General features: G+C 35.6%; 1 protein-coding gene across 1 annotated transcript in view; it reads left to right on the top strand.

Annotated features, from left to right (window-relative positions):
* The first annotated feature begins 3,679 nt into the window (after window positions 1-3,679).
* LOC111047786 (PAN2-PAN3 deadenylation complex catalytic subunit PAN2) overlaps window positions 3,680-16,153 on the top strand; it is a 44,460-nt gene continuing 31,986 nt past the window's right edge. Inside the window, exons 1-7 of the mRNA XM_022333627.2 lie at window positions 3,680-3,879; window positions 5,886-6,076; window positions 7,570-7,739; window positions 9,612-9,738; window positions 10,986-11,182; window positions 13,205-13,412; window positions 15,378-15,676. Of these exons, the coding sequence (XP_022189319.2) occupies window positions 3,822-3,879; window positions 5,886-6,076; window positions 7,570-7,739; window positions 9,612-9,738; window positions 10,986-11,182; window positions 13,205-13,412; window positions 15,378-15,676 (1,250 nt within the window). The 5' untranslated portion in view covers window positions 3,680-3,821. The remainder of the gene's footprint in view (window positions 3,880-5,885; window positions 6,077-7,569; window positions 7,740-9,611; window positions 9,739-10,985; window positions 11,183-13,204; window positions 13,413-15,377; window positions 15,677-16,153) is intronic.

Genomic DNA, 16,153 nt, shown 5'->3' with positions numbered 1-16,153 from the left:
TGGAACAAGAAAGATGGCATCAGTAAAAATTTTCTATGATACTTCTATCCAAAATGGCGACTGATTGAAGATTTAGTCTTCACTTGAAACTTCAATCAGAACAATTTATGATTTCATCTTTATTGTTTTGAACAGGCCTTTAAAATGATGTACCACACAATGGGTGTTTACATTCAAAATATTTGAGTTACAACCCCTCATTTCTTTAAACAAAAACTTCAATCAGCCGCCATTTTGGATACAAATATCATAAAACATTTTTGTCGATGCCATCTTTCTTTTTTAAAAAGGCCTTTAAAATGATGTGCCACACAATGGGTGTTTACATTCAAAATATTCGAGTTACAACCCTTAAGTCACCCCCTTATGAGGGGTTGAAATTGAGTTGTACGTCAAAAAGTAGAGTATTTGACCAATAACTTGTCCTAAAAGTTACAGTATTATATCTACAACAGTCTCCAACTTATTGAAGGGTTCCCATACATATGACTCACTCTGTATAACGAAATACATCTTATTTATTCAATACGACAGTATCTCTCATGAATAACATTAATACTGTTCGACAGTTTACAGTGAATCTCAGATCAATTAATCTAATAAGTGTTTGTAATAATTCAAGTGTTTTGATCACCATATTTCACAATACTCCACCCTCACTCCTTACTAAAGTAATTTACCTTAGCCATAGTAGGATTCACTTCAAACTGTCACCTTCCCTTAGCCTACTGTAATACCATTGCTCCCCATTCAACAATGCCGAGTGTTTGAAGTGATCGAATCTCGTTGTATATAAATAAGTTGTTATTTGTAAAAATCTCGTGTGGCGCACTCACAACTTTCCTTGACGTTATGACGTAAATTTATCACCTGAAGCTAGTGTTCACGCGCATCTCAAGTCTTTTATTCAAAGATCTGAACCAGCTGGTGATAGGACAATAACCCTGGAGACACACGAGGTCTGCTATCTCTTCATAGTGAATGATTAACAGTTTCTAACAATTTGCAATTGAATAATCACATTTTCTCGAATTTCGAGCTTATTTTCAATTTTAGGTGAAAATGTTACTAAACATTAACTGTAGAGATTTTCATGCTGAATCTTTTCCAATTGAAATTTTTTGTTTAAATTGTATCTGAAGCCTGATAATTGGGAATCTAAAATCAAACTTTGCATAGATAGGGCGGAGCTCCTGAATTTTTACAGATATGGGATTAGGTATTAATTTTATCAAAATCGTTGGAGCCGTTTCGAGAAAATCGCGAAAACCCCTGTTTTTGACAACATTTTTGCCTCCATCTTGAATTGCATTTGATCGAAATTGTTTGTGTCAGATCCTTATATTGATTGTAAGGACATTAAGTTCCAAATTTCAAGTCATTCCGTTAATTGGGAGATGAGATATCGTGTACACACACACATACATACAGACCAATACCCGACAACCACTTTTTTGGACTCAGGGTACCTTGAAACGTATAGAAATTTAGAAATAAATGTCCCTGTTATTCAGCTCAACTGAAAAAAGGAGCCGGATTTATGTAGACTGTAGAAAACGTTCTTTTAGCCAAGCACGCGCTTCAATTGCCTAGCAAGTACCTTCTAGAACCGTTCTCATGGTTGCTTTTCTGCTGGGACACCAAACTGAACTTGACTGTAATATTTCCTGCGAATCATTCATAGGAAATACAGTACTTAATAGTGTAGTACTTACAAAATTTTTAGAATTTATTGCCAATTTAGAATATTCAAGACATATTACAAACTCTTTATAATATGACATATCATTAAAAATATAAATAAATAAACATAACTATTCATACATATAGGCTACTTAAATAAAATAAAAGGACTAAACTTAAATAGGTACTAAGGATTTGACGAAGAAACAAATATGAAGAGTGACGAACCACAATAATAATATTCTTAACAGTAGACTAATAGAGTTTGGTTTTTTCTACATTGATCTGAACTTGTGCATAAAGAATCTAGATTGCAATTTTAAAACTATCGATAGAAACTCGTCTATACTATTCAAGCACTCACGTATACCGTATATTGTCTGTCAAGAAGTATGATAATAATAGTAATTGTTGCGTAATTTACTCAAAACTAATATTTTTATAATAATTGTTACTTCCAGTCAGTGTGACTGGTGACAGTTATCCTGTACCTATTCTTAAAGTGATATTTACTATATTTTTTGAGTAATATATTTAATATATAAGTGAGTTATTAAATATGATCAGTTCAAGAATACACAGTATAACTGTCACATTGACTGGAAAAAACAATTATTATGAAAATATTAGTTTTGGAGTCATATTTTTTGAAGATTCTTAGAATGCCTCAAGGTTCTTTTTTGTTTTTGCGGTCGACGAACGAGAGATAGAATATGTACTATAGGCCTGGCGACCTTATTTATACCAACTAAAAAGCAAATTTAACTCGGCAGTATTTGTTCTTAGAACCGTTAAGAAATTGCTGAATACAGGAACGCTTAGAAGTGTTTATTTTGCTGTGTTCCATTCTCTTATTTCATACGGTTTTATATTTTGGGGCAATTCAACTCATGCAATACATATATTTAGGATCCAAAAATGGGCAGTTAGAGTGATGTTAAGTGAATTTATTAGAGCAAGTTGTAGAGATTATTTCAAATAGTTAAATATTCTCCCACTACCAGGTGTTTATAATTATTTTGAAGGCTCTTTGTTTTATTGAGAAGAATAAAGATAGGTTCAATACAGGTGAGTTGTTCCACTCATACGATATCAGATATAGACAAAACCTCAGAGATGACATTCATCGAACTAAAGTGAGGTCCACGTTATAATGGCAGTGGATAAAGATAAAAGAATAGCGATGCCGATTCTCTGCATTAATTATAATTATATTTTTACACTGACAAAAACATAATTGGCATCGTTGTGGACCTAGAAAAGGATAGTACCACCGGCTTTGTCGAATGATAGACAAGGATAGCAAAACCAAAGTTGATAAAATACTGTCATTATAACGTGGACCTCACTATAGTATGTATGAGAGGGGGGTAAAGAGTGCAGGAATTCGGCTTTATAATAATTCATTGCCAACACGCGTTAAGGCTCTCACAAGTGAAGTTTAGAATTAAGGTGAAGGAGGAGTTGTTGCAGGTTTGTCCTTATTCCAGTGAGGAATTCTTTTTGCATTATGAAATGAAAAGATTGACGAGTTAGAATCTATTGTTATGGACAAATCTGTATAGGCTACCCCTTTCATAGGTGGTCAGAGGGATGAAAAATGAAATGAAATACCGGTACACTAACCGAAGGATATCGTAGGCACAGAATACATATTTGTATTCTGTATCGTAGGCTACTCAAATTATAGAGAATATGGTTGAGTTAATTAAATACCTAAGTAGGTATTAAAATTTATTTTTAATTTCCTATGACATTCTTGACTGATAAATGTTTTTATTTATGTTACGGTATCCATTATGATCAAATTTATTGTAGAATTCCGAAAATGATCTAGTCTATGTTTATTTATAATTTCACTTTGAAAAGAAATATACTAATAAACATTCTAACATTAATTCAATTTGAAATAATTAAATTATTTCATTACAAACCACAGTCTAAAAACTATTTTGAATGTACCGCCATGTTACCGCGTTGTCGATAATAGCCGAAGATTGACGAAGACTGAAAACAATATGGCGCTTGCAGATCGGGTTGTCTTGTCAAATTTGTCAGTTCTCAGTTGTTTACCAAATTAATTTATGACAATGTAATAACATTTTTTACTAAACAAATTAAGTAAATTTACTTGTAATATGGATTTGAGATCAAGAAGTCTTCGCCCGTATGATACCGGGCATGAAGAGCTTTTGTGTGAGTAAATTTTTTTATTAATTTACCAACAGGTAGTAACTTTATTAGAAGTTAGTTTTTCTTCATTGCATTGTTTTCCAGTATTTAGTTACTATTGAAAAATAAAGTGTTTGAGAGTCTCAAAATCAAAGTGTTATTGCTAATCTAAACTCCTATAAACTGCACAAACTTTACTAACCTTTTAGTTATCGACCTAACCTCAATTCACCATTATAGTATTTTAATATTTTGGCTTACCAGCCTATTAAATAATTCTGAATCAATAGTTTTATATCAGTAACCATGTTGTTACTAGGCAAGATCTGTATAAAAACCCCTACTTGATTTAGCCCATCTCAAGTATATACTTGTTGAAGAGAGGTTGCGTATATAAAGCTGAAAATACAGAACATTCTTCTGTCAAAGCTAATTTTTATAGGTAATGGTCCTTTATTGTAAAAAACCGTAAAATTTTACCTATGTATGACATTGTATTTACTTAACCACCATCTTAATTGTATGCCTAAAATTTATATATTCAGCATGTAAGAATTGCTGTTTAATTGAGGTCAAGAATGGTGCGGTAAGTCGAAATCACGGTCAGTATGATTAGGCTATAAATATTTAAAAAAATTATAAGAAATTTTCAATAAAGATGTTCAATAGTTTCTATTGGCTTCTTAAAGCCTCAAACTTTTATTGCAGAAATAATTTAAAATTCAACTTGAACATGCCCCAACATGGGTTCAAATATATTTTCAAACTTTATACTTGGATGGTCAGAGGCCAGCTAAATTACGCTTTGTACGGGTGGATGAGAAATGAATGGTATAAGACAATTTTAAATAGAATAACAGTACATAATAGATCCTTCATTTTTTTATTTGGTGTTTTCAAAAGTCATGATCGTTAACCAACTGAATGTGCTTAGGAACTTCAAATACAGTATCACAATAGATACATAAAAAGCAGCAGGCAAGTGTACTATTGAGAAAAGCAGCTTCTTCAAGTTGCCGTGTCACTTCAATTAGTAGAAGGAATTCTCCTGTAGAAGAACAATAAGTTACATCTAAAATATTTTACATCCAATACAATAATCTATCTTCTCATGATTCAATAATAAATTCTCATAATTGAGATATTGAAACATCCTAGTATTTTATCATAATTCTTTATAGGCTATTAACGATTTGGCAACGTTGCAAAGATTGAAAAGGATACAGCTATTTGCTTTTTCAAATGACAGACAAGGAAGGATAGCAAACCATAGTTAACCAGATTCTGGCTTTTTAACCTGAATCTCACCATGGCATATCCAAAAGGATCTCTCTGCCGATAAAAACCATAAGAATAAATAAATAAACCATAGCCTAGCATATTATTCATCTTCGGTATAGATTTTATAATATGATAAGAGTCGCTCATTCTATCTCTCTTTCTCTCCTATTAATTCAATAATAAACTTCAGTTTTCATGTATTCAGTATCCAAGAACGCGAAACGCCTTTGGCCGACTACTAAAGACAGGACAAGTGTCATGTACACACATGTTCAACACACTTGTCCTGTCATTTGTGGCCACCTTTATCGCTCTATGTGTGCACACACCCCAACACCAAGTGCCTAGCATCTTCATCTTCCGTTACTTGGGTACGGAATTTGATTTCCGAAAATCAAAATGCTTCTTTTCAAGCTTAACAATATTTCAAAACCAGTTTATTCATTTTTTCAATTAACTTATCAAGATACTCTCACAACGTAAGTGTATTCTATAAATTTACTGTAACTGTACTGTATGATTTGTGAATTGTAAGAATAAATTGATTTGATTTGATACTTTAGATAAAAGGACGATAATTCAAAAATGGTTTATTCAGTATTTTCAAGTACCTAACCAAATAAGATAAGTTACTTGAGAAAAAATAATAAACAATAATTCAAAACCGGTCAATTCAGTATTGTCAAGTAACTGAATAAGATGCTAGTTGAGAAAAAAGGACTAATTTTGAATATGTTTTCGTTGTGCAGTATATGAAGACGTGGTGCAGGCCGAAGAAAGCTTCACCTACAACTTGGAAGGTAACTTCGAGGAGTATGCCAATGTGGAGGCCGAATTCCAGGAGAGGAGAACCATCCTGGTGGACGGTGGGGATCGCTTCGGCGTCTCGGCGGTCGCCTTCGATCTGCAGGAGGAATTGTTATGGATGGGCAACCAGGGTGTCAGTGCTAGAAAAATAATTCATAAATTATGTACTAATAAATTACTTAGTTCAGGATGGAAAATCATTAAAATTGTGTCAACGGGTGTTAGTCGGTAGCGAACTCAAAGTTTATACAATATTGTAGCTGCTCGTTTCTGGTTGGAGATTAGATTTCATCTGTATCGAAGCCTCATCTCTCGCACACACTTTACAGCTAGAGTTCACGATTGGAAGCCTCCAATTAATGTCTCTGTATATCCAGTATTTTAAATGAATTAAAGTGTGATATTCCTAAGGGCTAATAAAATATTCCTAAACAATCATCACACCGTGAAATATGATAATAATTTTATTATCAACTTCCATGTCTTTTCATCCTATCCTGTATTGCAGATTAATAACGTGATATTTATTCGTCAATGATGATCCTATCTATTCAACATATTCGAGCTAAATCATTGAATTAATTTAAGAGTTATGCGTAAAATAAGTTATGCCACAAATTTTCATGTTGTTGTATTATTGGGTAATATTATTACTTATCAAAAATCCAATATACTTGATATATTTGGTTACAACTCTCCATCTCGGTAAATTTACAGAGGCTAATTCAATGTGCGTCTAATAAGATACGTAAGTTACCTGAGAGTAGAGTTTTAATAAGTAGAGTTTTACTTTCACAACAGTACTTACGACTTGAGTAAAGCGTTTTTTTCAAGACATCGGGCCCCATCTTGAAATTGAAGGAAGATTTTCATATCAATGCATTCTTACATATCTTTCAAGTTTTTGTTGATTCTTTCAACTCTGACTTACTAACTGACTTAACTGAATAAAATAAGAAGAGACTCAAGCTTCCAGTTGACCAAATATCAGCGTTGCTAAATTGTATGCGGTTAAGACTGTGAAAATACTAATTTCTCATTCATGCCCATGTGCCTAAATATATTCATTGCTGGCGTTAGCCAATACAGTTTTGTCACATTGAATTTATTCAGGCACATGGACTTCTACAAGAAAGTATCAATTTAACCGAATATAGAGGCTTTGTGTATATTTGTTTGACTGTAAGCTGAAGTCTCAAAGTAGTTTATTGTTTAAGTCTCAAAGTAGTTTATTCAGACTGTACTACCAATTGATTTAATAACCTAATATTAGTCAACATTAATTTTTTATTAAAATTTGGGAGAGGAATTATGAAGACTCGGCATAGTTTTTCTTCCATGGTCATAATTATATTATGATTATACATTTATACATTTATACATTGATACATAGGTTACAATATCATTCTCAACTATGAATGATTGGGAAAGGAACAACAGGCTTAAAGCCCAAAACTGTTCCTTTCCCAAATTTAGATAGGAATTTTCCAAAAAATAGGTTATGTTAACACTTCACGATTTTTGTCCAATTTTGAGTCCAAAATATGTATAAACTAGGAATTTAGAATTTATTATAATGTTTTGTACAATAAATTCATGAATGAACGCTTTGCCTGTTGCATTCAGGGTCACGTGACGTCGTATTACGGCGCGGACCTGCAGAAGCACACCTCCTTCCAGATCCACGCCAGTGAGGACGTGCGATGTCTGCATACCTTCGACGACGGCATACTAGCACTCACTCCCAGCTCACTCAGGTGTCAGATGCGGCGTGGCATACCTATCTTCACTCACACGTTAGTAAATTCTATCACCTTTATAATTTTTATTCTCTTATTCATCACTCTATTTTCATGAGTTGCACAATCCGTCACATCAACAATCGTCGTACAATAATTTATTGAGTGAATTTATTTCAACTTTTGAAAATGAATTGATAAACGAGGCTATAGTCTATTAATAGAAAGGAGAACTAACTCGAGACGCGCGTCTAGAGACGCGTGGTTAGAGCAGCCGCGGCTAGATCACATAACCTATATATTCATAAGATTCGATGATTCATTAGATATGAAACAAAAGTAATATAGTAGCCAACACTTCTATTTCATCTGCTGCTATAACGTTCATAAAACACGAAAATCTAATGAGTCATCGAATCTAATGAATTTATAGGTTATGTTCTCTAGCCCAACGGCTCTAACCACGCGTCTCGAGACGCCGCTAAGGAATTGCACTTTAAGAGTGGTGAGTGATTCGTATCATATTCAGTCAGTTGCTGGACTCGTAAATACCAGTTCACAATGCTCTCATTCACATTGAATCATTACGTTCTATGCATGGTTATTGATTTCTGTTTATGAAGGAGTGATCCGTGGTCTAGTGGATAGAGTGCCTGCGTAGCAGCATAGAGATCCCGGGATCAAACCCTCTCAATACCAAAAGTTTTTTAACCAGATTACTCCCGTGTTATCGGATGGGCACGTTAAACTGTCGGTCCCGGCTGAAGTATGACAGTCGTAAGGCCCATTGACGGCTTAAATGATATATATTCAGGCGGTGGGACCTTCCCGCAAGGGACTCCCCACCAACAAAAGCCATACGAATTTACTTTACTCTGTTTATGAAAATATGTCAGTTGGCTACTGTGGATCGGTATAGCTGCTCCTAGATTCACTCTCACTCGCGCATGTTTGTTTACATTGTCTCTCGGCTCCTCAGAACCGTCTATAATCGTATGTTGTAAAAAATAAATGGTACTAGTACCAGAGTGAAAAATATTAAGCATCATTGGAAAAATTATATCTAATTTTTATAGGCATATGCAATACTGCTAATACCTATTCAAAAGTTGAAGATGAGATGTTATGAATACAATCAAAATATACATGCAGCTTATTGAGTGGTACAGTTTATTTTTTACTTTAATCTGCAGGCAAGAACAGACTGAGTAAAAGCCAATAAGAAAATTAGAGTAAGCATCAGAAGACTGAGGCCCATTTCACACCTAAGCTGGGCCGGGCCGAGCCGAGCGGAATCTGCCTGCGTTCGCACTGAAGCCGATTGCCGATTCGCTTCAAGACATTTTTTAGGTTAAAATATGAAATACTGCGCAACTCACTACGTGGAGTGATCGAACTAAAGTGAAATAAGGAAGAATCCGCTTGGCCGAAAACGCTCGAGTTGGGCGTCAAGCCGACTGCTCAAATCCGCTCGGCTCGGCCCGGCGTTGATTTGAATGCTCCCGACTCAATCCTGCATAGTTAGCGCGCACGCGTATTCCGCTCGGCTCGGCTCGGCCCGGCCCAGCTTTGGTGTGAAACCCCACTAACACTCGTCTTAAATAGAATAGTAATATGAGTAATCAATCATAGCTTGTATTAATAACATTAATAATAATTTCTCTGTTTGCCAATGAATTGCAACCAGAGGAGTTTATTGACAAAACATATACATAGTTGTTATATTATACATACAAAATTGCTAATACTAGACTTAGTTCTAATTATGATACCTCACTATAATAAAAGCTGAACTGCATTTACTGGCAAGCTATAATTATTCTCTCTACTGTAGGAATTGAACTAAGCCTATAGAAGAAATAGTTTTCTTGGTTGAAAAGTATTGTTCGATTATTTATCAATGTTAATATTGTTTTCTTGTTTCTGTAGATCAGCGAATATGGAAGAAATGCAGTGCTTGCTTCAATTGTCACAATCACCTCAGTCTCTTTTGATGGCAGGACACAGTCACAATCTGATCGAGTTCAATCTCAGTACTTGCCAGGAAGTTAATCTGGTAAGATGTGACTAACAACTTTAAAGAAATATATATTTTTTCTATAACTGCTCGTAAAACTTCTCTATGTACCGAAGCCTCATCGTAAAATAGCTGAATAGCTGATTTTTGGGTCGGAAACCAATAGTCTACTTTACGCTTGCTGAGTATGCACAGTACGTTATTTTTCTTAGATTATAACTTACTAATAATTTTTCGTCTATAATCAGCTAATTGATTGCTGGTTCTGTCCGTATGATATAATATAGTTATCTAAGCTCCATGATGGGTAAGCTCCATAACCTCAACAATGACGACAATATATTATGTATTATTGTAAAAATGTATGTAATTCGAGCGTAAACTTCTCTAGCGTAACAATAAAGTCGCGTTTTACGCTCTTAATATATAAGTAGCTAATTTAATCTGTATACTCCAATCTATGCTTAGATTTTTCTATTATATCCGATAATGTTACATGCCATCCAAGACGTTATCCTACTGATCAGCTTTTCATGGAGTTTCAGGTTTTGGATATTCGACAGCTTTTTATCAAGGCACTACTTGTGCATATGCATAAAAGAAAGGAAAGTCTAAATATAATTGTATCAAATCATGACCATTTCACACGTGCCTCTAGCATTAGCAACATAAGGATGCCTAGATTGACGAGTCTGGCCTCATCCCGATGTCCCTATTATAATGGTCATCGCTTGTGTTGCAACATGCCTGTTCAGTTGTCAATCTTTAACACATACAGTAATGCCGCGTACAAGAAAATGTTGCTCTCTTGGCTGTTCCAACAGAGTAGAGAAACATCGGAGATGTTATTGCGGTCTGTTTACCATTTCTAAAAGGTTTTTTGAAAATAATAATCTGTTTTCAATTTGCTATGTCCGTCTCTGGCCTGGCGGTCCTGATGGATGATCCACGACCGAAATTAAAACTTTTCTATTTTGTACTTTCTTCTTTCTATCTGTCTCCTTTTCACTCTCTCTTTCATCCCCTTCTCTTCCATTCTTTCATTTTTTTCTCTCTCTTTAGTTAGTTTCACCTCTTGTTTCCTCCTCTGAATTAAAATGAATATATTAAATGATTCGGACTCTTCTTCGCACACAGGCATCATAGCCCATGTGAAGAAAATTTCCTATAATGCTTTCTATAATTTTTTGTAATGTGTATTTATAGAGAGGAATAAATTGATTTAATTTGATAATATTCAATTTGCTTAGTATTGGACTATTTGAATTAGCATGAATGTTTTGTAGGTGGATGTGGGTGACCAGGGCTGTGCGCTGTTGCGACAACACCCGCGCTTCATCTGCTGTGGCAACGCGGCTGGCCAGATCACACTGCGAGACCCCAACTCACTGCACATCGAGCACACCCTAGAGGCACACACTGCCAGTCTGTCCGACTTCGATGTGCACGAGAACCTACTCGTCACCTGTGGATTCTCCAATCGGTCAGTCAATTCTAACCATAATTTGATTGTATTGGAGATGTTGTGCTTTTTTCCCAAGATGTTGTCAATGTCACTATATTTAATACAGTTGTATAACGTAGTGGTATAATTGACAACATCAACGTCTTATTCATTCAATTCTAACCATAAAAAAAAATCACTCCATCACCAACAATTTTCAATGTTTTATAAAGAATTTTTTTTTTGTAAAATCATTGCTGTTTTGGAAGATAAAATAATGATTGTTTTTTAGTGAACTTGAAAATTAGTTGTGAGATTATGAAGTCTGCTTCCTGTATCAAAATGGCCTATAAAGAGATCCTAAAGCTTTAAAGTCAGCGTCTGATTAACATTGGTTTGCTACCATTGTCTGTCTCATTAGACAAAGCAGAAAGCCCCATTCTTTTCTAACTGCAACGGTGCCAAATTAGGTCTACCAGCAATGTTTGTTATCTATGTACAAATGTAATGAAATATCAGAATATTCAATCTCAATGTAATAAATAAATTATGAAAATTAATTAGTGGGCCTAAGACATTGTAAAATATATATTCTTATCGTTATAATATATTTGGAATGATGTAATATTCATTATTGAAAAGAATTAACAATTATTAAAATCATATAGAGGCTAACTGATATAGGGATAACACGAAGGCGGTGTAAAAATAAGCTTAGCAACCATGCTGTACTACCATTCGCACTGACTTCATAGAGAAAAACTTACTATTGGCTGTGAGCATCTACTGATCTGCACTCTGTCGGATAAAATAATCGTAATTCGCCAATTAGGCCATAATTTTACACGTAAAGTATACGAGCAAAGTATATAAAAACCAAAATTTATAATTGAGTATGAATTTTTTCCTACAGATACCCTGAAAAGTGACCATTTCTGCACTGATTGCAGGCCACAAAGAATCACTTTTCCGCACTAGTGCGCAAAGTGAGTACTTTGCGTACTCCAGATTTGCATTATGACAACGCAATAGTTATTTGTGCAACTAGTGCGCAAAGTGACAGTTTGCTGCACCGAAAGAAAACGTTTACGCCCGAGCCGTAGGCGAGGGCGGAATGGTTTCTTGAGTGCAGCAGAGGAACTTTGCGCACGTATTTCACATTACGTTTTTCCTGCAGTTACCATTGAATATGAAAAGTGGGTAATTATGGGTAAAATTGCCTGAAATCCATCAAATAACTTAGTAGTGTTTGAATGGCGAGGCGGCTGTGTGGTGTGTGCTGTGGTGGCACTGTGCTGTTGCTGTCCTCGTTATAATATATAATAGTAATAATTAGCGCGTTGTGCTTCGTTGCACCTCTGCTCACTATAGCAGCCACAGCAGTCACTGTTACCAACTTCATTTTGATTTTGCTGCACTGTTGCTCCATATAACCTACTAAGTATTTTGCGTTGCCATGTTGCAAATCTGGAGTGCAGAAAAATTTTTCCCGCACTAGAGCGGAAAAGTGATTCTTTGCGTTCTGTAATCAGTGCAGCAATGGCCACTTTTCAACGTAACTGTAGGAAAAATAATTAAGAGGTTATATGGAGCACCAGTGCAGCAAAATCAAAATTAAGTTGGTAACTGTGGCTGTGGTGCACGTTATAATAATATCAAGGACATCGTGGACAGCGACATGCCACCACAGCCGCCTTCATTCATTCATTTACTACTACATTATTCAATTTGACAATAAATTAAGGTTGTTATTAATAACAGCATCACACACACAAACATTTGATGGATTTCAGGGAATTTTTCCCATAATTACCCACTTTTCATATTCCATGGTAACTGTAGGAAAAATTTAATGTGAAATACGTGCGCAAAGTTCCTCTGCTGCACTCAAAAACCCATTCCGCCCTCGCCTACGGCTTGGGCATGAACGTTTCTTTCGGTGCAGCAAACTTTCACTTTGCGCACTAGTTGCACAAATAACTAATTGTGGTTATTTTTTGTGTCTAATGATTGTAGAATCAAGTGTAGTTTAATAACTATAATTTGTGATTGCTGTTTCAGACAAGGCAGCCTGGGCGTGGACCGGTTCCTGTTGGTGTTTGACGTGCGTATGATGCGAGTGGTGAGCCCCATCCCACTGCTGCTGGACCCCCTGCTGCTGCGATTCATGCCCACCTTCTCCTCGAGGATAGCAGTCGCCTCCACCATTGGCCAGCTGCAGTTGGTCGACACTCACAGCATCTCCGAGCCTGATCTCACCGTCTATCAGGTCAGCGCATTTAGCCTTACCTATTGTCAGTTTAACGTTTCAAAGTTGGAAGGAAGGCAGTATTCGTATAGAAATACATTTGGTCACCTATTGTCACATTAATGTTCCAAAGTAGGAAGGAAGGCTGTATATTATAGGAATATAAAGTATAGGAATGAATTTTTGTCACTTTTCTTTTTTCATCATCATCTTCTATAGAAGATAGCCTTGTTTCAAATCATCCCGCCCGGTACCTATATCTGATAAAATATTAATTCTTTATTCTTTTTACAATGAAGCACAGATCGGGTGAGAAAAACTAAGAATACCTTGTACTATTTCTCTATTTCTTATATTAACTGTTGATTCTTGTTAATAAGGGTTAATCCCATCTCAAATACAGTTTATTCGTCAAGAATATATTTTTGATAGGCTTATATGATTCAATAATGAATTTTCATAATATTGTAATTAAAAATGTTGGTAGTCCATTGTGTTTCTACATAGTCTACAAACAGTTTAGCAATTGTGCGGAGTTGTTTAAGGATAGAGACATAGAGAAAATATAGCATAAGAGATATCCCATGGTATAAGTTGTTTATGTTCCTAATTTAAAGCCGTTTTGTTAACTCAAGCCGATTACATTCAACTCCTGTCTATGATTAATGTTTTGAGAGTGTAAGAACGGCTCAGTATGAGAGACTACCAGCGTCACATAGCTTCACGAAAAATAACTACTAGGACTGTCGGCCTGAGTTAAAATTGAAAATTAGAACATAAACGTCCTATACCATGGAATATCTTCGTATGCTATTTTTTCTTCTAAGATAGAGCTATCTACTTTCTCCAATAACAGACGAGGATAGCAAACCAATGTCAATCAGGTGCTTACTCTAAAATGTGAATATTACTATAGTTCAATGCTGCTTACATAAGAAAGGAAACGGGTGAAAATAACGTATCACAAGCATGAGTTGATCTTCCGCTACATACAATTTTGAATGGGCCTGTTTATAGTGAGGTAATATCTGCTTCACTTGCGGAGAGTTTGGAGTTGCTCAAGCTTTCATTGTGTTGCTATTACGCGGTTGTACTCTGTATGTAAGCAGCGTGATAAGTTGTTCTACTTCAATAACATCACATTATGTATTTCATTCATCAATATTACATTTTATGAAAAACAACGCTATACCTATTCATTCAATAACTTTATGTATTCAATAATTTTTATTTTTTTATGTTTCTTAAACATATTTATAGAACCCATAGCTATGGAACGATTTATCTGTTCAATAAATCTGGCAACATGGCATGATCCCAAACCAGCCAATTTTGTAAACAATATTGGTGCCAGATGCACAAAAGCCGGTTAAATTTTAATCGTGATTAATCCCAAAAGAACCGATCAAGAAGCCGTCTTATTAAAAACGTCTTCTCTGATTGGTTCTCGTGAAATTAATCACGGTGAAAATTTAACCGGCTTTGTGCAACCGGACCTTGATGTTATGGTACCGTAACCAATCAAATCTTGGTTGATTATTCCATGCTGCTTGTTGTGAGGTAGGTAGGCTATTTCCTACGCTACTGACATCTTTTGGCTGATGTCTCCAAAACAATATGGTTATAGTTTATGGAACGACTGAGAAACCGTGCGTTAGTATTAGAATCATTATGATCTCTCATTAATCCGGTACATGGTAGTGTGTGTAAGCTTTTTCAACTGTACGTATTGTGATATACATTTCAAACTGTCATCATTCCATATCATTGCTTATCACATCTCATTCAATAAATCTGACAGGAAGTGAATCTTACTGTTGGAATAACTGCACAGTTGATACTGTTTGTTGTATCATAACGTAAATGTCTGACGTAATATTTCAGCCAAGTAGTATTTCATGTTCTTGTACGACTTCCTGTTCCAATGTTATAATGAATGAATAAACTGAAAATTTGTTCCCTAAGTTTCATTTGTGTTTTTGGCAGGTGAACAACGCGAACTCAATGTGCCTAGCCCTGGACGTTTCGCCTTCGTGCCAGGCGATAACCGTGGGTGACAGTGGGGGCTCCATCCACCTGCTCACCTCCTCAGACAGGGCGCTGTTCAATACATTCTCAAGGCCGACCGAGTTCGCCGACCCCATCGAAACCTATCCACCAATCAGCATCGATGACCGGCTGGCAATACTGGCCGCTGTGCCGTTGGCCTTTCAGCCGCCCTCGTCCACAGTAAAACAAAAGCTGTTGTCTGATTGGCCTAAGGAGTTCCTGCAAAAGGTTAACAGGTGAGCGGGCAAGTCAATTGCTTTTGTTATTAAAAAATTATTTCATTATCATCTACATCACTAAGGGCCGGTTTCCGAGCTCGGGATTTAACTAAGTTCTAGACTTTAACTGGCTTTAAACTCTGGAGTCAGAAAATTGGCTTTCTGAATCAGAGCGTTAATGTAGTTGAGGACTTAAATAGACTCTGGAGTTTAAAGATCATGTTAGACCCTGGAGTTTATAATTTCGCTTTATGAGTGAATGGCTTATAAGTCCAGGACTTGAATTAGATTCTCGCCTCTTTCTGAGTCAAGGATTTATCAAAAATCGTTAAGTCCAGGACTTGAAACAGCGTGATTTTAAACCCTCGACTGGGGTAGGGTTTAAATTCAAGTTCTAGTCTTAACTGAGCAAACACAATTCAGTTATTGTTTTAGAGTAGATAAAAAGCCAAATAGATATCATGGAATACCTAAATTATTTGAATTAGTCCATCT

The sequence above is a fragment of the Nilaparvata lugens genome, chromosome 2 (genome assembly GCF_014356525.2).
Source record: "Nilaparvata lugens isolate BPH chromosome 2, ASM1435652v1, whole genome shotgun sequence".
Classification (NCBI taxonomy): domain Eukaryota; kingdom Metazoa; phylum Arthropoda; class Insecta; order Hemiptera; family Delphacidae; genus Nilaparvata; species Nilaparvata lugens.
The sequence above is the reverse complement of the archived record's forward strand: the minus strand, read 5'-3'. Positions and strand labels throughout refer to the sequence as shown.